This window comes from Pungitius pungitius, chromosome 10, assembly GCF_949316345.1.
Source record: "Pungitius pungitius chromosome 10, fPunPun2.1, whole genome shotgun sequence".
Classification (NCBI taxonomy): domain Eukaryota; kingdom Metazoa; phylum Chordata; class Actinopteri; order Perciformes; family Gasterosteidae; genus Pungitius; species Pungitius pungitius.
Genome location: NC_084909.1, coordinates 17,245,281 through 17,272,602, shown reverse-complemented (window position 1 = coordinate 17,272,602; position 27,322 = coordinate 17,245,281). Strand labels below are relative to the sequence as shown.

General features: G+C 45.1%; 3 protein-coding genes across 5 annotated transcripts in view; all 3 read left to right on the top strand.

Annotated features, from left to right (window-relative positions):
* The first annotated feature begins 1,487 nt into the window (after positions 1-1,487).
* On the top strand, positions 1,488-12,986 carry tspan7b (tetraspanin 7b). Its single transcript, XM_037488110.2, has 8 exons — positions 1,488-1,808; positions 8,078-8,266; positions 8,511-8,585; positions 8,705-8,800; positions 9,204-9,359; positions 9,449-9,532; positions 9,950-10,035; positions 10,886-12,986. Exons 1-7 carry the CDS (start codon positions 1,743-1,745, stop codon positions 10,016-10,018), a joined length of 735 nt encoding a protein of 244 aa, XP_037344007.1. The 5' UTR covers positions 1,488-1,742; the 3' UTR covers positions 10,019-10,035; positions 10,886-12,986.
* A 6,229-nt stretch (positions 12,987-19,215) lies between these two features.
* LOC119229377 (mid1-interacting protein 1A-like) lies at positions 19,216-21,046 on the top strand. Its single transcript, XM_037489672.2, has one exon. It carries the CDS (start codon positions 19,741-19,743, stop codon positions 20,236-20,238), a length of 498 nt encoding a protein of 165 aa, XP_037345569.2. The 5' UTR covers positions 19,216-19,740; the 3' UTR covers positions 20,239-21,046.
* A 1,538-nt stretch (positions 21,047-22,584) lies between these two features.
* Positions 22,585-27,322, top strand: part of si:dkey-100n23.5 — a 43,051-nt gene continuing 38,313 nt past the window's right edge. For 2 of the 3 annotated variants that reach the window (XM_037488748.2, XM_037488749.2), the window contains exons 1-3: positions 22,586-22,810; positions 25,497-25,549; positions 26,567-26,621. In XM_037488748.2, coding sequence (XP_037344645.2) covers positions 22,697-22,810; positions 25,497-25,549; positions 26,567-26,621 — 222 coding nt within the window. In that variant the 5' untranslated portion in view covers positions 22,586-22,696. Of the gene's footprint in view, positions 22,811-25,496; positions 25,550-26,566; positions 26,622-27,322 lie in introns of all 3 variants that reach the window. The other variant, XM_037488750.2, reaches the window with a different exon arrangement.

Here is a 27,322-nt window from a genome sequence, read left to right as displayed (position 1 = left end):
AGACAATCTCCTGCAGTTCAAACCGAGCATCAGTATGGGGAAGAAAGGTGATTTGAGTGACTTTGAACGTGGCATGATTGTTGGTGCCAGAAGGGCTGGTCTGAGTATTTCAGAAACTGCTAATCTACTGGGATTTTCACGCACAACCATCTCTAGGGTTTACAGAGAATGGTCCGAAAAAGAAAAAACATCCAGTGAGCGGCAGTTCTGTGGGCGGAAATGCCTTGTTGATGCCAGAGGTCAGAGGAGAATGGCCAGACTGGTTCGAGCTGATAGAAGGGCAACAGTGACTCAAATAACCACCCGTTACAACCAAGGTGGGCATAAGAGCATCTCTGAACGCACAGTACGTCGAACTTTGAGGCAGATGGGCCACAGCAGCAGAAGACCACACCGGATGCCACTCCTTTCAGCTAAGAACAGGAAACTGAGGCTACAATTTGCACAAGATCATCGAAATTGGACAATAGAAGATTGGAAAAACGTTGCCTGGTCTGATGAGTCTCGATTTCTGCTGCGACATTCGGATGGTAGGGTCAGAATTTGGCGTCTACAACATGAAAGCATGGATCCATCCTGCCTTGTATCAACGGTTCAGGCTGGTGGTGGTGGTGTCATGGTGTGGGGAATATTTTCTTGGCACTCTTTGGGCCCCTTGGTACCAATTGAGCATCGTTGCAACGCCACAGCCTACCTGAGTATTGTTGCTGACCATGTCCATCCCTTTATGACCACAATGTACCCAACTTCTGATGGCTACTTTCAGCAGGATAATGCGCCATGTCATAAAGCTGGAATCATCTCAGACTGGTTTCTTGAACATGACAATGAGTTCGCTGTACTCAAATGGCCTCCACAATCACCAGATCTCAATCCAATAGAGCATCTTTGGGATGTGGTGGAACGGGAGATTCGCATCATGGATGTGCAGCCGACAAATCTGCGGCAACTGTGTGATGCCATCATGTCAATATGGACCAAACTCCCTGAGGAATGCTTCCAGCACCTTGTTGAATCTATGCCACGAAGAATTGAGGCAGTTCTGAAGGCAAAAGGGGGTCCAACCCGTTACTAGCATGGGGTACCTAATAAAGTGGCCGGTGAGTGTATATGTATATGTAAATATATATATATAGATTATTTATGTCTGTGTGTGTATATAGATATGTACGTATTTATTTATGTGTGTGTGTGTGTATGTATGTATATATATATATATGTACTACATAAAATGGTATATCTTAGGTTTACTACCTCAAAATTGTACAGGCAGTTGCCACAATTCACCGCGGCACCGCAGCCTGCAACAGGAAGTGCCTCAGCGAGGTGCTCCTACTGTAAAGTACATTTGTGTCAGGTAATAATGGAATAGTCCATGTGTAGCGTAGAAGTAGAAGTAGAAGTATGCGTTGCATTGGATCCTGTGAAGTACGTGTTAAAGGGGAGCCTACTTGAGTACACGTACTTCGTCACGTTCTACCTCTCCTGCCCTCAAACAGAACCGTGACAGCCCGTCCTCGTGCCTAACGGGTCCCGCGTGGAGCAGCGGCCTCGGCAGTCCGCGCTGCCCTGGACGCAAACAACACACGCGGGTGGTCGGGTTACGCGCGGGCTGGTGCGCTGCGCGTGCCCGGTGACGCTGCGTGTCTGCATCAGCGCCCGGTTTCACCGCGACGCATCGCAGAGAAGCTTTTCTCCCTCACTCCCTCCGAACCACCGCGGGGTGTACGGCACGCGCCACAATGGAGACTAAACCCGTCATCACCTGCCTCAAAACGCTCCTCGTCGTGTACTCCTTCGTCTTCTGGGTACGTAGTCTTTCTCTTTGTTATTTTTTGGGGGGTCTTTTTTGACAACGTAATCCACCATGATGTGTTTTGGATGTGCGTGATGAAGGGGCCTGATCGACGGCGTCGTGCAGCTGTGTGCATCAATGGCTACATCCTCACTGCGTGTCAAATAAGCCTTTTTTGTCGCCTTGGGTTTTGTAACATGAGCTCAGGTTGCACATATTTTGGGGGGGGGGGGGGGGTGCGCGGTGTCTTCGTAGCACACGGAGCGCACATAGCGCGGAGGAGGAGGATGAGGAGGAGGATGCTAACATCGCGATCTAACGGGACTGCTGAGGGGCGCGCGGGGCCTCGCTTGCCAGGGAGGCCCCGGTTGAAGCCCCGCTTTCTGCACGGGGGACCTACATTTTGGGGTCGTTATAGATTTCCTAAAGGGCCTTGCACCCTTAGTCCCACGGATACGTCCAGTAAATAATTGAGCCTTTTGATTCCTTTGGGAAGTGAAGGTGTGGAAGTGCTGCATTCGGACACAATCAATGTGAGCGTGTTACAGTTACTCATTTTGCAGCATAATGTGAGCACTTCATGATTATTACCAATGCATTATGATCCAAGTCTTTGTGTTTGCAATAAGCGTGTATAAATACATTGTTACAAGTCCACTCCAAATCCTCCCTAAGCAAAAGTATAATAATATATGAGTATTAGCATCACAATATACGTAAAGTACCAAAAATATTATTATAATATATATTAAATTATAGTCATTATTCTAATGTATATTACATTACTGCATCATAATTATTGATGTCTAAGAGTTATTATTATTATTTGTTGCAGCCTGTTCAATTGGGGCATTTAAATATATATGTTAAGCTATATAAGCTTGAATTCAAATTTAAGATCTAATGTAGTCTGGATATCTAAAGTAACTAAGGTATAATGTTGGCAGATAAAAATAGTGGAGTGAAAAAATCCATTATATGTTTTGATGTACTTGAACCATTATGTAACTCCCTGGTATAAATACTTTACTTAAAATGTTGAGATGCAAATAACAGTTATACAGATGATCAATTAATCTGTAAAGAATTGGTTTTTGATTAGTTCAAATAATTATAAAAAGCAAGATAAACAAGCAAGACCCACATTTAAGAAGCAGGATCCACCACCGACACACGGCTCGATAAATGACTGAATAATGATCAGAATAGTTGCGAGACGTACAAATGGTCAAATGAACTAAGAACACACAGCTTTCTGCAGGGTTCTTAAGAATCTCAGTGTGGACTCCTTTCCTTTTTCATTAGTATGCTGTTTTTGTCTTGCACCTGTGCGCTGCTGGGGTCCCCCCCTCCCCCCCCCCCCTCAGTGCGGTAACACGACACGGGCCCACACGACAAGCCAAGCGCAGCCCCACAAAAGCCTCATATTATATAAACCAGTTGAATCAACACCTCTGGAGGAGTTTTCTTCCATGGTCTTCTGCTGATTTGATATTCATAATAATTCTCTAATGCAGAACAGATTCTCATTGTCACTGTTATTAGAGGTCTTTGTAGAAAGCGTCCTCGGGACCTGAGCCGGCAGATCACTTCACAAAGCATCTCTCGAACTAAACACATTTGCTCCCATTCGCGGGATAAATTGAGATTTAAACTGAAAATGGTATTTTCTTATCATTGTTTGGCTTCGAGGGGTTTGGATGGTTTACCCTTTCAAGGCCAGCTGATCACACATAATCTAGCATCCTTGCAGGCCTCAATATGAACATTATAACCACAGTACTGTGAGAGGCACCACACTCTCCTGGTTGTTCCTTTTTAACAACGTTCCATCTGGGTTCTAGAGGGCTATCCCTGCAGCCATCTGCGAAAGGCTCCACCCAGCACCGCCTACGCAAGGTTCTACAGAGAACCTTTCTACGGGGGATAATGGATCCACCGGAACCCCCTCGGGGGTACTGCTATAACAACAGCATACCCGATAGTGCTCTACCAAGATCCTCTGTATACTCCCATGGCCATCCAAAAGAAGTTTCTTCATCATAACACTGGTTTTAGTTTAACAGGTTAGCATGCGGCCACAGTGCGTAATGTGCAGTCCAACCCACAGCCACCATCTTGTGTGCTAGCATGGACCCATCAAGGACGTTCCGCTGAAAAGCCTTTCATATTCTAATGCGTTCATCTAGAACTGACCAGGGGCTTCGTGAGGCGTCCAAAGGGAGGGGGCTGATGTGGTGGGCTGCACAAGAACCCACAACAGCCATCATCCACAGTCACAGTTTTTGGAAGGTGTCGGCTTGGAGAATCCGTTCTTTTCAACAACCCTTGAAAGGATTCTTTGGATGAAAAGGGTTCCTAATGAAACCATTGAAAAACCTTGGCTGGGTCCCAAATCAGTGGCTCATTCACTACTCCCTACCTATTCACCATCCAGGAAGTGGTTTGTGGTGGACGATGTTGTCCTTTCACCGCAAAAACGAAGAAGAAAAAAACGCTCTCTTTGGCCATGAAAATGTGGCGGATGAACAGCGGCTGGTGGACCATCCGGAATTAATACTTGCGTGCGTTTTGAAAGCGATGTTGTAAAGTTGCTTCCATCGAAATTAATTGAGATTGAATTTACGTCCCCTCTGGCGAGCAGTGATGCTGCAGGGATTTTGTTGTGAAAGTTAAAAAGAGAAGAAGTAAAGTGGTCTGCGCTGCCGTTGTCACTGTAGGGGCAAATGAATACTAAGTACTTTGTAGCGATTTGTGACGCGCTTCTCTGCTCAGATTAAAAATATGAATTAGTCTTAATGGTGTTGCTCTCTCGCCTCTCGTCCTGTCTGCCATCCCTCCTCCGTGGTGCATGGTGGTGTACAGTGCTTGGTTGGACATTACCTATAATGATGTGAGTCCACTAGGGTATAGGAATCCTCTCTTTACACACCTCCCTTTCTCCAGAACTGAATAGTTGAGCGTAAAAGCTCACCCCTTGTGAAAGAACCATTTTGCAACCTTCTATTTCTCAGGCTGTGAGGAGACTTGGAACAGAGCTACACCTTTCTTTAATGTCTTTAGAGCCCGAGGAGTACTTTCCCTTTTATACCAAAACTAACCGTGGACATTGCCAGAGGAGAGTCCCAGGGGACAACGTGTCCTCTGAGGCTTAGAAACAGATCTGTGACTGTCATTGATATCCAACTTTTATATTTAGTCCGGATTGGAGCGCCTTCCATCGACAGCACAGCTTCACAGCTTCCCCAGCAGGAGGGGGGTAACGCCTCAAGAGCAAATAGCGACGTCTTCTCCGTACTTCTTGAATGCAGAGCAGGTGGTGGAGTCTGGGTGGTGTCCTCGCCAGCAGATTGTGTCATCTCACCGTCTGTTGCTTTATGGGGCCTGTGGAGGAGGAGGAGGAGGAGGAGGAGGAGGAGGAGGAGGAGGAAGAGGGTTGACCTGCTTTAAACTCTGTGCTGTCACTAGGGTGGCTGGCCTGGTGCAGAATATCAAACACAGCATGAAGAGAGGTGGGGGGGGGGCTGTTTGGGATTCAGCAGCGGTCTTAATTTCCCCCGTTGGCTTCGAAATGAACACTTTAGCAATGACAAGACGATCTGTTACGTGCATGCGCCGGCAGCTCTCGGGGGAGGGGGGGGTGCCCAGACATTTTGTCACTGATGATGAAGGGCATAAACAGCGAGTGCATGGTCACCTGGAGGACAGCCTGCTCCGGCTGTTAATAGAAACGGGAGGCGCCATTACCGACCAATCAAGTCATCGGCCACCAGTCCAATGAATGAATATTCATTTTTTCAGCAAAACCGTTTCTGATTCTAGCTTTTATTAGTTGTACGTGATAGTAAACTGAATATCTTCAGTGAATATCTCACTCAACTTTGCACAAACTTTGAGATCAATTTCTATCGATTTCTTTAGACAAAACAATTGAGAAATGAATGGAGGATTTAGCCAGTAGATTTATCAATATTGGAAATTATCATTATTTGCGGCTGCTGACATTAGTCGGCCTTGAGAGATTTATACCTCAGTATCCATCTTTCTGATATCTTTGCATAACCTGTGCTAGCTCTCTGGTTCTCAAACTTAGAGTTTATTTTCACTTTAAAATTGTCCATATTTGTATTACTTCTTTCTGGCCTCGAGCTGAGAATGAATCCAGTGATTCGTAAACGAAGAGCGACGATTGTAAAATAGTTTCAGCTACCATTTAATTTAAACTCTCATTGATGCATCAAAGGGTGATTGCTCATCAGCAGTCATGTGACAGCTTTGACAGAGGTGAAAAAGACCCCAGTACCTGAGTATGAATGCATTCTTTCAGTACGTGACGATTCACATGCTTCGTGTAACTCACCGGCTTGAGAAGTGGCCTCTCACTGGTACCGCCGAGGGACCCACGGGATGAGGATGCAGAAGAAGAGGTTACACAACAGGAAGCTCCTGAGACGACTTTAAATAGACGACATGCTGTCTCTCCATCAACCGCCGGGCCGCTGAGGGTTCATCTAACTCGCGTCCGACCGCACACAGCTTGTCAATGAGGCCCATTTTTACAGGGTTAGGGTTACGTGACAGAAAACACAGCTCCATGTTCATGTTTCATTTGCCAGGAGAATTTACTCTGGTAACATTGTGGTAAAATGGTGCGGTCTGATGATGATCATTTTGTATGGACTGTTGGTTAAAAAAGCATTTTTCACTCTTTGACACTGTTCCAACGATTTATAGACCAAACCATTGATCAATAATTAAAATTATCGTAGTTGAGCTTCCAGTGTGTGTGTGTGTGTGTTTGTCTCACCCTTCATCGTTTCACCCTCACCTGAAGATCCTCATGATATAAGAGTCCATATGTGGGAGTTTGCACGACATCAAACTGCTCTCACTGTGTTTGATTCAGCTCATTCAAAATACTTTGTACTTTTGCTTCATTCATTTGTTGAATGACCAGATATGACCATGAAACATATTGTTATTGACATGAAATGATCTTTATCTGGTGATAGAAGGACTTTTTAAACTTACAATAATGGAAAAGTTCTTACAGAGGCAGCATTGGAATGAATAGGATATACCAACACCTTTTATGGGGCTATTGTTAAGTGATTATACTGTATGCTCTTCCTGTTGATCTACACGATCAACCAGATCTTTCTGCAGGAGGAAAGATTTCAAGCTATCCTGTCCATGTGTTTCGAGGGCCCCTGACCCCGAGGGGCCTTCAGGCGAGGACACATTCCACTCATGATCTCATCGTGTTGCTCATTCCACAGATTCATTTTGACCCTGTTAACTGTGTGCCGCTTCTTAGAAGAATAGAATAAAAAGCCTTAAAATCATTTACGATCCCTTCAGGACTCAAAAATGATCTTAGAAACTGCTGTGGTGGGAAACCTTTGCCCACTCATTAGTGCTCACCCGGCCTAAGGATGCGTTCTGTTAACGCACTCATTCCCCGCAGAGGCTTCTTTCAGCTACATGCATGTCAAGAAATATTAGCTACTAAATGCAGCTCTTATCCGATTGTTTTATTTGTGTGTGCGCGCGCACACACACACACACACACACACACACACACACACACATAGAGGCCTTCTGCTCCCTCTCTAGTCAGAGGGCCTGGCAGCAGGACGGCGAGCGGCCTCCTCTCAGAAGGAGGGGCGGGGGCGGGGGGGGTCAGGGCGTTGGGTTGGCCCCCCTCCGCAGAGTCTGATCATCAGGCAGCCGCTCCACGCCCTGCTCGCCTCCCAACGCCAGTGAGAGTAGCCAGCTGAGACACAACGCCCTCTTTCATCCCGCAGCCCCTCATTTGAAATGCTAAGATGGACGCAACAGGAGGAAGCGTCTCGCCTTGGATCAAAGAGCCTCTTTGATATGTCCCCTTTCTTCCCCCCCCCTACCCCCCCCCCCCCCCCCCCCTCCGTGTGTGCGCGAGCAGGCGGTACCCGCGGAGCAGGTGATCGCCTTCTCCGAGCGGCAGATCAATTTGTGTCGTCTGTTCGCCGTCCCCCCTCCTTCTCGCTCTAATTGCTCGGCTTCTTTTTTGTTCCGCCTTGATCCTCTCTCTCTCTCTCTCTCTCTCTCTCTCTCTCTCCCTCCCCCCCCCCCGCCGCCCTCCCCCTCGCCACGGCTGCTAAAACACAGCCATTGTAATCGTGCCGAAAGTGCCGAGATAAAAGCCCGTCCCTGCTTTCATTCTGTTGACTGCTCTCTCTCTCTCTCTCTTGTTATATCCATCTGTCCACACCCCCCCCCCCCCCCCTCACCGCCCTCCAGATAACAGGAGCCATCTTGCTGGCGGTGGGAGTATGGGGGAAGTTGATGCTCGGCCCGTACATCTCTCTGATCGCAGACAACTCGACCAACGCCCCGTACGTCCTCATCGGCACCGGGACCATCATCATCGTGTTTGGCCTGTTCGGATGCTTCGCCACCTGCAGAGGAAGCCCATGGATGCTGAAGCTGGTGAGATGCACTTTGGGGAGGGCGGGGGTTGCAGGGGGAGAGATACTGGTTAATTAGCCCTCAGGTCACATGATAAAGGGAATAATGACTGACCTCTATCCAGAAAAGAGGGATCAGAAATCGAATACACGCTGCGGGGGGCTTTGTTCTGTTAATGGTGTGTGAGTGTGTGAGCGTGTGCACACTCGGGCAAATTAGTGTTTTTTATGCAAACTATGCACATCTCCTTCTTCTCCCTCGGCAGTATGCCATGTTCCTGTCACTCGTCTTCCTCGCCGAGCTGGTGGCCGGGATCTCTGGATTCGTGTTTCGCCATGAGGTCAGCAAATTCAGCTCGCCACGTGAAAACATGTCTGGTGCCTGAGTGCATGCATGCTGACCGTGTGTGTGTGTGTGTTTGTGTGTGTGTGTGTGTGTGTGTGTGTGTGTGTGCCGCAGATAAAGGGGACCTTTCACAGGACGTACACCGACGCCGTGCTGAACTACAACGCCGAGGACGAGGCGAGCCGCGCCGTGGATAACCTGCAGCACAGGGTGAGTCAGGGGGAAACTAAAATGGGAAGGAATTCACGCTGTGGAGCCAAAGCTTTAAATAGCTTGTTTGTCTGTGTCATGTGCTTTATTTTGAGTTATCAATAAATAGAAAACGAGTCCCCAAACATAAAATCAATCCACAGCCGAAGACAGTCCCCAATGAATGCGCTCTTTATTGTACATTATAAGTAAATAATTACTGTTTACTCCTATTTGAATAACGCTTGCTGGGTGCAGTCATTCTATGAAATTATTTTTCCTTTATTTTTACATTAAAAAAAACCTGTATTTGTGTGGATGCCTTGAATAAGAAGCAGTGGGGCCGAGTGTCAGTGGTAAACCATTCAGAGATATGTGTTGGTCTTCACGTGAGCATTTTTCTCCTCCTGACGTCTATTTGTAGCTGCGCTGCTGTGGAGTGTATAACTACACCAGTTGGTTCGGCAGTGTGTATTACCCGTCCAACGGCATTCCTGCCAGCTGCTGCTTTAACTCCTCCGACTGCAACCCAGACGACCTCCGCAACACCACTCTCGCCCCGAGCAAGGTCTACCACCAGGTCAGCCCTCCCTCCTGCGGACACTAACTAGTGCCCCTGGCCCTGCCCCCCCTCCCCTCTGCGGACTAACCCGCCCCCTTGTGTTTCAGGGCTGCTACGAGCTGGTCACTTCGTTCATGGAGACCAACATGGCCATTATTGCAGGAGTGACGTTTGGGATCGCCTTCTCACAGGTAAGTGGTGGTGGTGTGCAAAGAAAAACACCATCAAAGGATTAATATTATTAAATGATCATCATTAGAAGATAATCCCCTTTTGTGATGCCAGGGGGGGGGGGAGACCTTTGGACATGTAGGGAAACAACAGGTGTGAGGAAGGAAGGCTGAACTCTATTTAGCTGCAAAGAATGACCTTGTGCGAAAGAATGTAATCACCTCAATCTAAATGTTATCGCCAGAGAATAGAAGCCAATAGATTCTCATCACATGTCTTTTTCTTTGTCTAAACAAGCACAAAACAAAGCAAGCAGGAAGGAGACACTGGTAGCACAAAAGTTCTTATAACAGCAATGGAAAAGTTTCACAGGAGATTGCGTCCTGATTTTGAGAAGATGGCAATCCAAATGGGATTTCTGTCTGTCTGTCTTTCAGCTGATTGGGATGCTGCTGGCCTGCTGTCTGTCCAGGATCATCACAGCCAATCAGTACGAGATGGTTTAGCTGATGTGTCGCGGCAGGTAAAGATGCGCACACACATTTAGAGTTAAAGCTGCTGCGGGTAATATTTCATTTTAACGAGGAATAGGTTTACGAGGAATGCCGTGGAAGGTGACTCGTGGTGTCAGAACTTTATTTATACTTCGCTCCAGCACGGAGTTTTAGTTTTACAGCCACAACTTAAATCTTCAACATAACCTTTAGTTGTGATGAAATTATTTTTACATCCTGAAATCATTACATCAAATGCTCTGGCGAGAAGAAACACAAGTGTGTGTCTGGTATCCGTGCGAGGCTGCGAGGACTGTGACAAACGTCCCTGGACGTCGGCGCCTCACCGCCTTCCACAAGCTGCACACACACACGAGCACCAACAGCAGTCGGGGCGCTTACGCTCGTAATCATCGTTGTGGGGGAGTGGCTTTGGAGAGAGGCCTGAAGGGGTGGAGGGGGTGGGGGTGGGGGGGGGCGTCAGTGTTTTGCCGACTTGGCAACTCTCCAGCCAGACTTTTCAGTCCGTTAATTTCCAAATCAATCAAACTGCATCGTTTCGAACTACAGCGGCAGCATTTAACCGGCATTTTAGCACTTAGCAGCTCCGCGGCCCAGCATTTCTCTCTGCAGCCGGTTGGGACCAAATAAGAGCGAAAAGAAAAGTCCACATTGGCCTTCGATTTGTTGTGAGCCCAGAAACAGGACTCAAATATATACATTAATTGATTGGTGATTAGTGTTACGAGATGTGTAAACAGGCTGTTTTGCTAACATTTTTACCCCCAACACTTTTCGAGCTGTTAGAAGTAAGGTGAAGGGCAAAGAACACTGCTTTGATTCCTACAGAACTCTATCTTTGTGCTCTTGTGTATTCAGGGAGGTGCAGAGAAGAAGAGAGTAAACTCACAACAACACTACCACGCGTCTCCCTTGGACTCCACCTCCCTCTCCGCCTGTAGTCTTAATGTAATATCTTTGTGTATCTTACTGTAAAGCACCATTCCTCGACTCACCGCTGTTGCATCAAAGCGCTCTATAGCACACATCCATTGATGTAGAGGTCGCTCATTAGCGGATCCGTGCGGCCTGCGCTCACCGGCGCGTTGCTCTCAGATGGGTGGAGCTGGGCGGAGCTCGGCTCTCTGCAGCGCGCTCCGCCGAGCGGCATCACGTTTGTGCAGAATGGCATTACTGAGGCCTGAAAGAAACACTTTAATAGTTTTCATTTCTGCATTCGACTTAGCTATTGCTCGGCATCGTGTGTTCCTATGGTCGTGACATTTTCTCAGCTCATTGTGTGCACTAAGGAGGATATTTTAGGTTTATATGAAATTTTAAAAAGCTGACTTGCGTATTTTTTACCTGTAGAGGAGGCATGATATTTTTGTTGGCCTGATAATCCAACCCAAAAGCAGATTATGACGTAAATTGTGTGTTAAGATTGTAATTCAGTACCTTTAGCCTGGGATAAATAAACAAGACCAAAGAGTCCAAATGGGAAGCTCGCCTGTCCCACTCTACGGCGATAAGTTCAAAGACAGTTGTGCCATCAACTCCTGCCTCATGACTGTCTGCCAGTCCATTTTGTGGAGCATCTTTAACGGCCACAGAGGAGGGGAAATAAAAAAAAACGCCCCAAAGATAATACGCTGCAAAAGCTCCCAGGATGCTGCACCTCCCCAAAGGCCGCTTCTGCCGATCCATCTGTCGAGATCACTTGTTATCGGCCCACAAGGCAGAACGGCTCTTCGTTGAATGGGTTGATTTCACCACAAAAAACCCAACACTTGATTATCTGAGAGATTTGTGCGCTTCAAACAATGCAGAGAATCATGCCGATTAGTGGAGGCCTTCATAGCGTTCCACGCGACTGTCAGATGAGATGGGACGGATTCTTCTGCGCGATTAATGCCGGGGAGAGATTGAGGGGGGGGGGGGGGCGAAGTCCTGCCAACGTTCACACCTCCGCACACCTGGCCGATCTGTGCGCACAATGTGCAGCTCCACAATCCAACAAGCCCTGACACCTCAGCGGTATTTCACTGCTTGTCCCGCCTCAAGGCGACTGGCTCAATTCCAATGTTTCAAGAATTAGCTTAAACCTAGAATCTTCTTGTTGTTTTTCGCAAGAGGGTTCTGTGCTTTAAAGGTTTGAATATGTGTGTCTTAGGCTCATATCAGTAGTTTTCTCCCGCTGGAATATTACGGCAGCTGTGTGCTACAGTGCAGGACGTCGATGGCATTAGAGGTACGCAGGACTCCAGCAGTGTCCTTCTAGAATTTACAGTATCCCATGCAGTGCATCCTCTCACCATCATCATCATCATCCTCATCATCACCTGTAGATATTTATGCTAAATGTAATTTATATGACGTGACGTTTGTCATCCTAATATGCTAATCGGTCTAAATGTTGTGTCACAGTTTTCATTCCGCACGCCGTGCCGTTAGTCCGTATTTGGTGGATTAGTTCGTAGGAAAAACTCGCACCGGAAAAATAATTGTGGCCAATGTTTTTGTTGAAGGTAACGTGCAGCCTGTAGATGTTTCAATTCTAGCTGTATATGAATTATCGTTTAGTTTGTACTATGATTACAGGTCATTTTCTATCGCTGTTTCAGTATGTTTCAGATTTTTTATTTGACTGTCACCTTAACATTTTCCTTCTGTGTGTGTGTGTGTGAAAGAAAAAGAGAGAGAGAGAGCGTCTAGATTTCATGGATCTTCATCTTTGGTCAGTATTTGGTTGTGGCTTTTCAGGACTCATCGCTTTTAAAACTGTGAATCTATTTAAGTGAATGTATGTTTTTCGACACTCCTTATCCCAACTGATATTGTCCTGTAAATACTAAACTGTAATACCATCCTGCTTACACATGGGGTCACCAGACACTGGGAAGGAATTGCACCATGTTGTCTGCTATTGACTAAGTCACCATCAGTGGTCTTATTATCAATAAATATACAGAATAACAAATGTGTCTGGCATTTTTTACTACGATGGAGACGGATGTGTTTTTTCAAATGTTGAGTCAAACAAGGTGTTAAATGTACATTTATCACGTCCCTTCAAGTGTTTTTCGAATTCTTCTGAAGGTGAAACTCTGGTTAAACTATGAACCTGTAACCAATAAACGATGTATCAGTCAGGTTATGAACTATATACGCCACTGACTTTACACACACATTACGAGCACAAGCTATATTTACAGCTCCGGGGTTAGTGCTAGAAGAGGTCAGGATCAAGGTTAAGCTGTCTGAAGATTAGGCTAAATGTGTGTGTGTGGTTGGCGGGGCGGGGGGGGGGGGGTTACCAGTTATTGATCATTAAACAACCAAAATGTGGGATATGAGTTGCAGGTAGCAGAGCAGCACGTAGTGTGAAGCCTCTGTATGCAGCCATGTCCCTCTGCTCAATGGGGACAACACAAATACATTGATCCCTGCCTGAAATAGAACTAGAATTATACTTATTTCCAAATAAAAATCAAAGTACACAGACAATATCAACTCGTCTGTGTTAGACAAAGACGGATAATTTGCCAAACTGAGCCAAATAGATTCCCCAGTCAAACCAGTGTTGTTTCTGAAGATTCCCTCAGTAATCCAGACGATGAGGAGTTAACATCCTCCACACACTTGTGAGAGGAGAGCGTTCACAAAGTCAACAGAAACACAACCAACAAAGGATACTGGGATAAATTATGTAAATTCTCAAATTCCCCAAAAACCTGTGAACAAATAGTCATCTCTGCCCAGAGTAAGTGATGAAAGAGCTTCGGGTTGTGCGTCGCTGCAGCTTGTGTGAAGGCATGACCATTAAGCTTATACTTTCTGCTCAAATAAAAGACAAATACCAACAATTGGACACTCACACCTTTGACGGATGCTTGAATAAATTAACTTTGCACACGAGTCAGAAGAGTGACACACTCCTCTTTGTCCTCTCTGTTTTAACTTCATTTCTTACACATAGGTTTATGTTTTTTATTATTTTACAATGTTTATGGTGGTTTCGTTTTCTTATTATAATACAGGCCTTACGATACAATTACAATTAGTATGTTTAAACACTGCCATTGGTTTTGTAAAGAACATCCTCGGAACGCTGGTTCACTCGGTGACGTCACTGAGCAGGCTGCCATCCTCGTCCACCTGGCGGCGCTTTGGTATCAGAGGAAAACGGACCTCCGGCGAGGGGATTAGAAGGGGGGTGAGGGGGTGAGGGAGAGACGGAAGACAGCGGGGGAGACAACGCCGCGTGTGTGTGGAAATGGATCACCGAGCCCCGCACACACGCACACACAGACGCACACACATGACACGCACATACACACACACAGACGCACACACATCACACGCACATTAACACAGACACACACGCACACACATCACACGCACATTAACACAGACACACACGCACACACATCACACGCCAATACACACACACAGACGCACACACATCACACGCACACACACATCACACACACACACGCACATACACACACGCACACACTTCACACACACACACACACACAGACGCACACACACGCACATCACACACTCAGACGCACACATCACACAGACAAAGCCGCACACACACGCACATCACACAGACGCACACACACGCACATCACACAGACGCACACACACGCACATCACACAGCCGCACACACACGCACATCACAGATGACACAGACGCGCACACACACGCACATCACACATCCCACAGGCACAGACGCACACACGCTGGTACTCCTGCGCCGCTGTCCGGGGGAAAGCGGTGGCCACACGGGCAAAGAGAGGCCGTGTCCCGGGGAGATCGCCATCCCCTTTTCGATCTTGTTACGCAAATCACCGGCAGAGCGGCGCGGCAGTGGGTCCGCTAATGGAGCGTGCGTGCCGCTGGCTTCCGCTCACCCCCCCCCCCCCCCCCCCCCCCTTCCCTCCACCCCCCCCCCCCCCCCCCACTCACTCCTGAATGCCCTTATTAATGAGCTGTAAACTAGAGGGAGGCATCCACCGGAGAAGCGCTATTACTCACACGGGCTCACACACGCACTGTGTGAGCGGGGACTCAAGAGCGCGCGGACACGTTCACGTTTAGCGTGCGTGTGAGGGAGGGCTGGTTGCCATCACCACGTTTTTAATTATAAAAATACTCAACGTGTGCAGTATTTCGGCGTCGTGTCCGTGGTTTTTAACACAAGGAACTAACGTTAAAACGCTTCTTGTGGCCACATTGTTGCCTAGAGGACAAGTTATATTCAGTTATGTGCATTTGTGATGTTTGAGGTATTTTGCTTAACACAATATCACATATTTTGATTCCACAAGAATGAAGTACCGTAAAATACTTGTGCTCAAAAATCTAAAAGTACAAATACAAAAAAACTACTGAATAAAAACAACGAGCCTCTCATCTGTCAGAAGCATGCCGCACATTCTTGTTTGCTGGAGTCAGCCTGGGTTTGCTTTGGAATAAAATGAAATGCGTCATTTAGCAAGGATCGACACTTAGCATTAGCATTAGCATTAGTTTCAGTCATCTCCCGCGGTCATGCGTGACGTGACGTCATGTTTTGTATAGATGGGACGCGATCTACTGGTACTGCTCGATCGACCTATTGGGAACCCCTGGCTTCCAGTTTTATTAGAGATTCGAGCAGTATAGCCCACAGGAAGCGGCCTGTCTTGGAGCTGCTGCATCCACAAGGTGTAATGAGCTGGTTGAAGAGTTTTTAGTATGTAGCAAACCTCAAAGTTCAAGAGAGCCCCTCAACTCAGATTGGTAAAATAAAAACTGCTTTCGTGTTCCAATTGAAAAAGTAATTAGCCATTTGAAAATAGCTTACTTATCTAAACTCCTCAGCAGATGTTTGAAATGTCCCGAACTCACAGAATAAAATGAATAATTATAGAAAAGGCCCGGACCATTCCAGCGTGATTCCAGTGGGCATGATGCTGATTTGTTGCCGTTCATCAGAAGAATCGACCGTTTTAGTGACTCAAGATGACAGAAAAAATGTCTTTACTAATATGATTCCACGATTTCATTAAAATAATGCAGATTGAGCACTTAAGATTTTTTTTTTGCCTGTTCCAAACGGAGCCTGTCCCTCCCCATCCAGCGATAACCTCCCTATAGCATTATGACCGAGCAGCCCCCCCCCCCCTCCCCCCTCGGCCCGTCTGTCTCTGATCACAGCTGCTGTGCTTGTTGTCGTCCTAATTGCTGCGGCTGCTTTTGCCTCCAGCTTCCCCGCTGAACTCAGACACCCATGCCTCACACGTTTCAGGGAACACGCAGACGTGATGACAAGTACTCAAGTTCCCACTCAGGCTGCCTGATCCCACAGCGCAGCACCCCCCCTCCCACTCCCCCCCCACACACACACCTCTCCACCCCACCTCCACTTCCTCCCCTCTCCCTTTGAAGCCTTCTGGGATGATGATGATGACACCCTCCGTAATCGGTGGATGCTCAGCGACACACAATCAGGAGAGGGAAAAAAAAGAGAGAAATCCTTCCAGTGGTCCAGGGTGAGCATTGTCGCTGGCAAACAAAATGTTACCCCCACCTACCGACCCTCTCCCCAAGTGAAAAGGCCTTTCACGTTGGAGAATAGAGGGAGTCTGTGAGGTGGGGGCTTTGATTGACAGCCCCGTTGAGAAAGAAAAGAGCTGCCCCTGCTCCTATCTGATCAGCTGACCCGGTTCTTTTTCTCTCTCTAACTGGATCTGGGGTCGGTTTATTTATATTTTGGAGATGTGGGATGGGAAATTACAAAAAAAAAGGAGTTTACTCAGGAACTTATCTTTTCTTTTTAGCTTTACTTCTACTGCTTGACATGTCAGACTTTGCACAACTTTTCTTTGACAGCAGTTAGCGTTGCAGAGGATCAAAACCTGTACACATTTTGCTATATAAAGAGTTATTGAGGATTTACCTGAATGGGCCGAGCTCAGGCCTCCATCAGAACCAGAGGGGTAGGACACTGTGTTTATATCAGTGATGCTTGGTGCTCAAACATTGTCGGCCGTATTTTACATTACATGGTACTTCTACTCCATTCATGTAATTATTTTTGAATCTATACTTCCATGCCACTTTTTGACTACATTAATTTGAAAGAATACTACAAAAGAATACTTTAATCAACACTATCTGATATAAGTTAAAGTAACAGGACTACAATCCTGTTTACATTTTGATCCATTAGTATCTTTGACATATCTTCAGTATACTTATACTTATATAATTTTACTTGTAAGGCACAGACTTGACTGACGTTTATACTTTTACTTGAGGAGATTCTATGAATACTTGCTCCACCACTGGCTTTAAAGCAGGGAGTCGTCGTCTCAACGTAGAATAAAGAAGAGGAGACGGAAGTAGGATGGGACAGAGAGAGAGGGGCAGGAACTCAACAAGCAGGTTTTTCTATTCGCATTCTTCCCATAGCTGACTTGTTAACTGTGACCAGAACAATCTAGAACAACCTGTAACTCATATAGCTCGGGGACTGGGCTTGGAGTTTCAGCCGGATCACCGTCCCCTCCCTCATTTCCATCATTCCTGTGTGCCAGTCCCTTAATGTTCTGTACAACTATTGTGAACATCCATTCACAGAATCAGTCAGACATGTTTTCCAGACAGGTGTCTTTCTTTTTTGGGCTACACAGTAAAAAACACGTTGCTCTGTAGTTTCAGAGGTGTTTACCAACGCTCAGGTTTCAGACAGAGCACTCCCACAAGTGCATACTGTTACCGAGCTATTTCTGTTGCATGGGCTGTGTGGGAATCTCCCCCACAACAACTATTCATAATGTGAGTCTGAGTGTGTGTGTGTGTGTGGGTGGGGGAAGGGGGGGAATCAGCTGTCCGTACACCTGCAAACTGGCTGGTGCAACAGTTTGTTTTGAGGTGTAATCTGAAAAGCTTGTCTGCACTGTAATTGGGTGAGACTGGAGTTACCCTGAGGGGAGATGAGCAGGCCTGTAATATCTCTGCAAGGACTGCTAGTGTAGATAGACGCAATAAAGTGTGAACTTTTTTTTTTTTAAATGACATTTACATTCCACATTAGATGACAGTAATTGTGTCCTAATTAGACCATGGCAACAAGGGTATCATTTTACGGGGCGTGCCATTGATGAGGCTGTGGTTATTTCACTTTGGACATCCTGTATTCTTTTTAGCTTTTGTATTGTGACTGATGAGAGGAGTTCAGAGAACAATTACTCAAACAGATAAAGGGAATAACCCAAGCTGGGGTTAGGGTTGGCCAGTGGTGGCAAAAGACCAAATTCAGCTACATTAAGCTATAAAGCATATAGCATTTTCTTTTCTGACACTAATAATCACCAAATACAGTGGCGTCGTGCGGATTGAGACCACAGAATTTGAAGTTTCATGAACCAGATGTTTGTGGCAACATTCCCGGTAAATGTGATACTGTTTGGGTCTCTGGGAAGTAAAATCTACAAACACACCTCCAGCATGGCAGAAATATTGGTTGTCCACTGGTGGTTTTACTTTATGTATACACACAATGAGAGTTTTGACGAATAGTCATGACAAATTTGGGTGTAATGAGTGAGTGCTTAAAGTCGAATACCAGAACTGCTAGAACAGTCTGGGAGGTTCAGGTAAGGATGTCACGTGTTTGTCATGAAGACCAATTCCATATAAGGACACATGTCGAAATCTAAGACATGTCTAACTTTTACTATAGGTTTTCAGGTACAAATGTACAATTTTTTCCTTTTTACCCCGCAAATCATCTCAATAACACCAGTTATAGCACTAAACCATACCAGGGGCTATTTTGTCTGGAGATGGACTATACTTGTGCTTTTTGAGCTTAATGTATATTTTCACGGAAATACTTTTACGGGCTTTACATGTAACGTAGTACATTAACATTAATTTAGTAAATTAAGTACTTTCAATCAAAAAATACTATGTTCGACTGGCGACACAGGGAGCATTAGTCAGTGAGCGAACACTCTTTCTGGATGTTTCCTAGAAGTCGGGATGAGGCTTCATCGATGGGCCAACAGCGTCTTGCCCCGCCTCAGATGAAATCGTTATCTGATTGGCTGCTCTGTATTCCGGAAGCAGTGGGCCGATGGCCTGGATAATGAATATTCATGTCGGGGCCTCACCCATGGCATGTCATCGGAATGTGGGATGTGATGATGTAATAATCGTGGCGTTTTAAGCGGAAGACAGATCTTTGCACAGACTCACGGGCCACTAATGTGTGTTCCGTTCTACATAATTACGCGCAATAAGGCATTTTTAGATCTAGTTCGGATCTCCACTGTGTGCTACCTTGCTGTCCCCATGAAGCCACTCCCGTAGGAAAGGTGCTAACCCCCCGCGCTGTGTCGTGCTAATCTCAGCTCTTCGGGTCTGGTTTCGACGGCAATGGCAGAACTTGACAAACAGGTTTCTGGGACCGCCTTCACCAAAGCCCAAAAACCTTTATAAATACGCACCGTTCCGTGCAGCAAACCAGAAACTACGACGAGAACTCCAGCACTCATCAGGGGCTCGACTACTTTACAAGAGAGCCAATCCCTGCTGCAGCATCACCGCTGGGCAGACGCTCCTCTGTAAGCCGATCAACCCGGGATTAAAGCGGGGCACCCACGGAGGCGAAACAAGCCACTCGGATCGCTTTCATTTCCAGAGAGAAACAACAACCTAAACTCTCCTCAACATGATGATGCAGCTGGAGGAATCCAACACTCAGAAGAACTCCCTCTTCAACGCCATGAACCGCTTCATCGGCGCGGTCAACAACATGGACCAGACCGTCATGCTGCCCAGCATGCTGCGGGACGTCCCGCTGGAGGAGGACCTAGAGATGAGCTCCGCGAAGTCGGACATAGACGAGGGGGACATGTACAGCTACTACCAGCTGCTCAAGTCCATCCGCACGGACATCGAGCTGGGTGTGCGGTGCGCGGCGGATGACGAGAGGAGCCAGGAGAGCATGAAGATCAGCCGCAAGAACTCCTGCACGTCGACCGCCTCCACCGCGTCGCTGTCGTCAGAGGAGGACGAAGACGAGGAGGAGGACGACGAGGATTTGCAGAAGCAGGTCCAGTACCACCTGACCGGGCTGCAAGGGGTGCTCTCCAAGCTCACCGTGCAGGCCAACTTCCTCACCAAGCGCTACAAGGAGGAGGTGGGGATCGGAGGATGGGGCCAGTAGCGCGGAGGAACCGATCGGAGCCTTCGGTTGTTTTCTATTAGACTTCTCTTAATGGTCCTTTTTATTTTTACTGCTGCTGTTACTACTGCTGATGGAATTTGTGGACAAACACTTGAATGGTAGAGAAAAAAGGGGGCAGCATATATCTCTCCCTATAGGCTACTATGCGGTATTATTGACTGCGGATGTGTCGATCCCGACGGAATGCGTTTTGTGCACTTGACACCCAACTCTGTTTTGCACTCCAAAGTTTTGTACGCATCGCGCATTCCCCGTGAAACACAAATGAAACATATTTAAAACCTGTTATTTAATGAATTATTTATTACCTCGCGCTGTTTAATTTTAGAACCAAAAGGAGCACCGCATGAACCTCGCACGGCCCGCGGCCTGAACCGCCCCTCGGAGAGGGGGATACTGACGAAAGACTCCGCGTCCTTGATTGTGTCGCCGATGACGTCAGTGCGTTCAGACTTAGGTGGGCCCGTGTGTGTGTGATCGGTGCCCTTCGGTTCAGACCAGTCTGTGTCATACTCGGCTTGCATGGAGGGAGGCAGATGCTCACTGCCTGTGATCTCCTGATGCCCTACATGGCCACTGAACCAGAATGATGCTTCTAGGTGGAGCAGAATGAGAGGTTTCCAACAAGATGCTTTTGATGTTGTTGTTGTTTTTTTGCTATTATTGTGCATTTGTCTGGACGCTTCCATCTGTCGAAATAAGCAAACGCTTTTGTAAGCATTCTTTACACTCCATTTGTACTGATGGTATTTGTTTCTCAAGAAATAAACTTTTATATGAACTTTCATCATTTCCCTCATGTTTTTCATGTGAAATTCACCCAACCAAAACTTTCAAAGAGGCCATGACAAATGTGTTTTTTACATCTATCTTCTATATTGTGAAATATATAATTATGCCGGACTTATCAAGTAAAAGCAATGTTAAAAAGGCATGAAACACATGATAAACATAACAATGCAGTCAAAACGGAAATATTTTCCACTTCCCTCCCTTTAACTTAGAAAAAAACAAATTCAGTATAGGGAGAGTTATTTGGTGAATGGATTTTGGGCAGCAGTTAAAGGTCCAACCACAACACTGTTAAATGAAAACAAATTCAACTAAATCTGTTACAAAAAGCTATAATCTGTGCTTTAAAAAGACAATTTCCACACTCAACACTATTAAAATAAAAAATGGTGTCACATATTGCCCCCCCCCTACCCCAAACGCGCACACACACACACACACACACACACACACACACACACACACACACACACACACACACACACACACACACACGCGCACACACACACACACACACACACACACACAAGCACCAAATAAGGAAACCATGCAACTACGTTGGATTGTTGTTCACTTGCAGTTGTGTTTGACTGGGTAAAAAATTTATAAAAAAATGTAATAGGAAAGTTGCTTTAATAGATCTCAATGTACATGCCATAGTGGACACTTATAACAGAATAGTAGATTTTCAATATACTGTATGGAGCTATATGGAAAAATGGCATCAGGTACAATTTCACAACAGCGCCTTCCTTTTCAAATAGAGGTTTTCAATCTATTACACATGTTGGATTTCCTTAATTCCTTCAATACTTAAAATAACTGCAAAAGAAAATTATTTCATTTAAATACCATTTTCTGCAGGTATCCAGATATAGTCGTATGGGAGCAACACCCAAACCTGTTCAAACCTTGAAAATGATTTTATTAATTACAAAAAATGTCAACATTTAGGAAATGCCTCCTTTGCATTAGGGTCACTGGTTTAAAAATAAATCCACTGAGATAACCTCACCTTGAGGTGAATGCCTGAGGCTATCACCTCTAACCATACTATCAATCTCAAAACAATGCTGATCTACCAAGGATGACACAGAACTTAAAAAGTACCACCTAAGAGACATATTCCAAAGTAACGACCATGAATGCACATTTCAATATAAGTATAGGGAATTATTTTATAGTCTCTGGTGTAAAATATTCTTTCTACAAAGTAAGTCATCAGATAGATGGATTGGAGTAAAATGTAAAATACCACCCATGTAGTGGAGTAGAAAAGATAAAGCAGCAGAAAATGGAAATACTCAAGCAAAATAGAAGTCGCTCAAAAACAAGTAAGGGTATTTACTTTCACTGCGGAAAGATTAGAAAATCTCCCGAAAACTCCATCTAAACACCCTACAAAAAGCCTTTGGTAAGGCGTTTCCCAACCATGTATTCTATTTTCACTGTCGTTGCAGTGAAGTAAAACACATTCATTCCGACATAAAACGAATACAAGCAGAGTTTCAGTCCAAATCGTGACAAACATCTTGCCCCTTCAACGACACTTGACAGAATGGCGTGCGGTGCTTTTTGTCCCTCTGGCCGCCCCGTAGAAAAAGGAAGTACAAGATAAAGCTACTTCAAAAATAAAAACAAATTGATGCTAAAACACCCAAAACATATTTATCTCAAAATGGAAAGTCAGAACCCAACGTCAACGAATAACGATTCACGCTGCGTATTTTTTAACACAGTTTCAGAAGACTATCAATGCGTAAGTAGCTGTTATACTTGTAAACTCACTATCAGCTCTTGTTTTAAGCTAACTAACGTTAGTTTGCAACATAGCGCGTCGCTGTTAGCTCACTAATAGTTTGGTCATTTTGTATTCAAACCGATTAATTGACCGACTGTTCGATGCGTTTTAAGGGTACGCTTTAAGGTTACAACTGAGCTGTGTCACTAACGTCACCCAACGTTAGCTTCATTAATTGTCCTGCTGAATATCAATGCTGCAGCGCAACCGTTAGCTTAACAGGCTCACCTGCTATCGTGAGCTAACGTTACCTTGTTGAGTCTGCTAAGCTACTGAAGCTAACCTAGCTGAGCATAACCAGCTGTCAGGCTTTAGACGGAAGTGAACGACGTTGTTTTACATATGAGACATGCTGCGGAATATATGAATAGAGGCAAGAAGAGTGTCTTATCTTTAAGTTATACCATGAGCCTGTTTCTTCAGTTCAGCAGCACAACAAAGTTAAGACCCACCACCCGTGGTAGAATATAACTAAATACAGGTATTCGTGTCCTTCACTGACTTGCTTTTACTTTACTTACCTTCATACATTTTGCTGTGTGTTATTTTATTCATTTGTTTAAATACATGTCTGAGGGTAATGCACATTTTACTCTACTACAGTCAGTAGACTTAATCATATTATTTAGAGAAACGTACTGCTTTGTATATCAAACAAAGTTGAACTAAATCCATTGTTGTAGCAGTATTTAAAGCAGCTACTGTTTTCCCTGCCAATATTAACATTAACATTTAAGTATTGCTTAAATGTTAATGCTAATGTTAAGCACCCAGTGACGTCATAATACAAGAAATGGTCCGGCTCCATTGAGAACCTTTACTTTCTGTTTCAATCTACTGTTCTCATAATACTGCTATACCTACTATTTTTTCTAGTATGTACTATTTTGGGAAGAAGGACTTGTATCATAGTTTGCTATTGCTATTTAATGCACATATAGTCAGTGGCAATGGACTAGAACATCAGTCAAATTAATATAATGTAGTGGTTTATTAGCATTGTTGTAAAGTGTTGAAAATAACAACACCAAACATAGATTAGAAAATTCCCAGGGTTTGAATAAACAAGTCTCTGGCAGAGTATCAAGAACAAAAATAACTCATGACCTTCATAACTTGCAGATCCAATCTTTGATTCCATTGAAATCACACCAGGTCATAGCATTGAGAATACCACCGGGGGGGGCGGATTTGTACAAGAGATGACAATTAACCTGTCTTCACAAAACAAGGGCAGGTTTCTGTCTGTGGTGCATTTGTCTTAATATGAGAAGGAGAAGGTAAAGTTGTCTTGTGTCAACAGCTTTAGGCAGCAGGTCCTCCTGCACTCTCTTGGCCCCAGAATGCTGCACCAATGCTATCTTCCCTTGAACTCACATCTCTCTTTCAACTACGAGCAGTCACTGATAATATAAGCAATTAACCCAGATAAAGACGGCCCACAGTAACCAACCAGTTATACCGTTTCGAGTTTGGTAACACCCAAAGTTATTGTTCCTTCATTTATTCGCCATAATTCTCCTGTCTCATTCACAATTCATCTGTTCTTCCCACCGTTCTGTTCGTTACATCATCCATGTTTGTCAGTTAATTAAACAACAGATTTTAAGTTGTTTCAGCGCCTCATCCGTGCTGCTACAGTACAGCATTTACTCAATTTATACTATACAGGCCTACTTGTACTTTGTTGGGCTTTAATCCCAGTTAGTCAAACTAAAAAAAGTATCGGTGACATTTTGATAATCTATTCATCATTAAAGTAAGTTTTTGAGAAAAAACTAAATTTTCCTTGTTCAGGTTTTGGTGTTTGTCTTTGATTTAATGCATCTCAGGTATACTTGTGCTAGTAAAACATCATACAGATGTTTATGTGACTTGCATTTCATAAAGAGGGAAATCCATATAGCAGAAATAGCATAATAAAGTTTTCAAAAAACAAGGTCACTCAGGCACAATTAATAAGACAATATGTCTTTTAACAATAGTTGCGTAATGGGAGCCATCAGTCAACTATAATTCAATCAGTAATAAAACATTAAAAGAAAAAAGTTGTATCGATCCAAAAATCTAACGTTACATCAAAAAGAAGTCATTATAGACACCACCAAAGTCCATACAGTAAATAAAATCCGACACGTAGCTGTGTCCACGTTCTCTACCGTGGTGGTGCCCAACAGGTCTCGCTCTGTTTTGCATGCCAGACTTCTGCCGGGCCCCTCTTTTGTCCCTGAGGCCGTTCTCCGTCCTCTCATTTCTTTGTTGTTTTTCTCTGCGAGTAGCTCTCCCATCAGCTACAACTTTGCATTTTGCCTTGTGCAACAGTGTAGGTCTCTTGTTTTTTACACATATAAACAACATTTTATTAGACGTCTTTCAGGTACACACATGCTTGCACACAAAAAAGCATGCTGGAGCAAATTGCAGGGTTGTCATCACAGTCATTTTCTAAGTCTATGGTTAGAATAATGGCAGCCCTGTGTCCGTGTTGCACTTCTGAGAAAGTTTGCACAATGTTTTGCTCCAACAAAAGTATTGCACATAGTAAGTAGTGCATATGTCCACTTAGTGTATTGTTGTTTTTGTTATTATTTGTAGATGTGAGCCATGTACTGCCCAGTAGTAAGGACTTGCTTCTCTTTTGCAGGTGCTGATTTTAAGAGTAAAACGAGCCACAGGAACCTTCTCCTTAGTAGGATGGTAAATATTTCCTTCTGTTATTTATCTTGAATACTTCTTATTTATAGTAAAGATAGTTTCACTGTTAAGAGCTTTATGGAGCCACTGATGAATGTATCTAAGGTTCCCTGTAGAGATTTAAAATCTCTAGGAGCTGTTTTTTAATGACTGTGTGACTGTTTGTTTTAATATTTTTTTTTTATGGAGGATTGAAAATACGTAAAAATCCTTTTTCCCAAATGTTACATTGGGGAAGGAAGTGAAGTTGACACGTTTGTTAGACCTTGGAGGACTGGCTGTTAACTGATCTTTAGTTTGTTACAAGAACTCCACAGGGCATCTTCAACCTGTGCAAACCCGTTCTACATTACGTTACAGTAAGCCCGTCGTAAATACCGCCTCTGTAAAGCGGTCTATTGAGTCTTTGTCTGTCTTTGGTTATGAAGGTTGTGTCCAATGAAGGAAAACTCATTTCAGTCAGTATACTTCCCATGAACATTTGTAGACGTGCGAGATTTGTAACGCGCTTTGTAATGAAACTAAATGATTAATCTCCAAGTTCCTCTCAGCCAGGCCCGTGGCAACAGACTAGAACGACTTATCGCTTTAATCAAACAACACAACCGAACAAGGCCAATGAATGTCGGGATCCAAATTGCATATTTATCCATTCAAAGAAGGCATCGGAGGTTTTCCCTGTTGCGCTGGTTGATAGTGGTTTTACAAGTGGCGCTTGAATGAACTGCATGTTAACGTTCAGCAGTGGCGGTTTGAGCCAGGGACTCCACGCCTTCAAATGCTGCCCAGCAGGTCTTTGTCAGGGTTTCTGCAGGTTTCAAAAGTTTCGGTCTAAACAGCAGAGCTTGTGGGTGTCTACGTGCAGGAGCTGTTATGATGTATTCACATGCATTAGGACAGTTTGCCTTTGATAGAGCAACTAATGACTTGTGCCGTTGAAGTTGTTCTCCTAGCGGTTAGCAGTAAACATCTGATTGTTGTCTTTGTTCTCTCTCTCTCTCTCTCTCTCTCTCTCCACAGCGTTTTCATGCTCTTTGTGATTTGGCTGCTTCGCAGGTATCACTCTCTGGCTCAGGTAAAACCGCAACACAATGTGTACAGTATGCCCCCCCCCCACTCCCCCCATATCTGTTTGCTTCATTGCCACCGGAAATATGTTCAATTAGCCACGGCAAATCTCTGCATAATTGAACCCAATTAAAATTGCACAGACGAATCGGTAGTGGAGTTAATTGACTGTCAGTGGTTCTGTGATAATGACGGCTGTCTTTTCCCCCGCTCCAAACGAGGAGGGTTTTGTTATACTCAAGGTCTGACGATGCACCCATTAATATTAGTTGGATGCTTGTTTCTGTCCTCTACACGGCCGTGTTTTATTCCATCATAACTCCTCTGAGATGTGAAGTCATTTCCTGGAGGTTTGTGTGAGTGTGCAGCCGGTCCGTCGGGTTCGGCAGCGCTCCACGTTATCCTCCTAATCTGAAGCAAATGACAGTTGCACGTGGGGCTCTGATGGATCCTATTACCTCTGTACCAGGTTACACAGAGTGGCTTCACCCCCCTCCCAGAACCCTGCCCTCCTCCTTCCTCCTTCCTCCTTCCTCCTCGGCTCCTCTCGCACAACATAAACCCTCTGTCCCCTCGCAAAGGTTATCCGCCAGTCAGTGGTCTTTAATGCTCTCTTCAGCCCCCCCCCCCCCCCCCCATCAGTGGTCATTTGACCCACAATTTGTCCTTTCTCTCTACGTGAATATTAATGTGGCGGCAGGTTCCGTA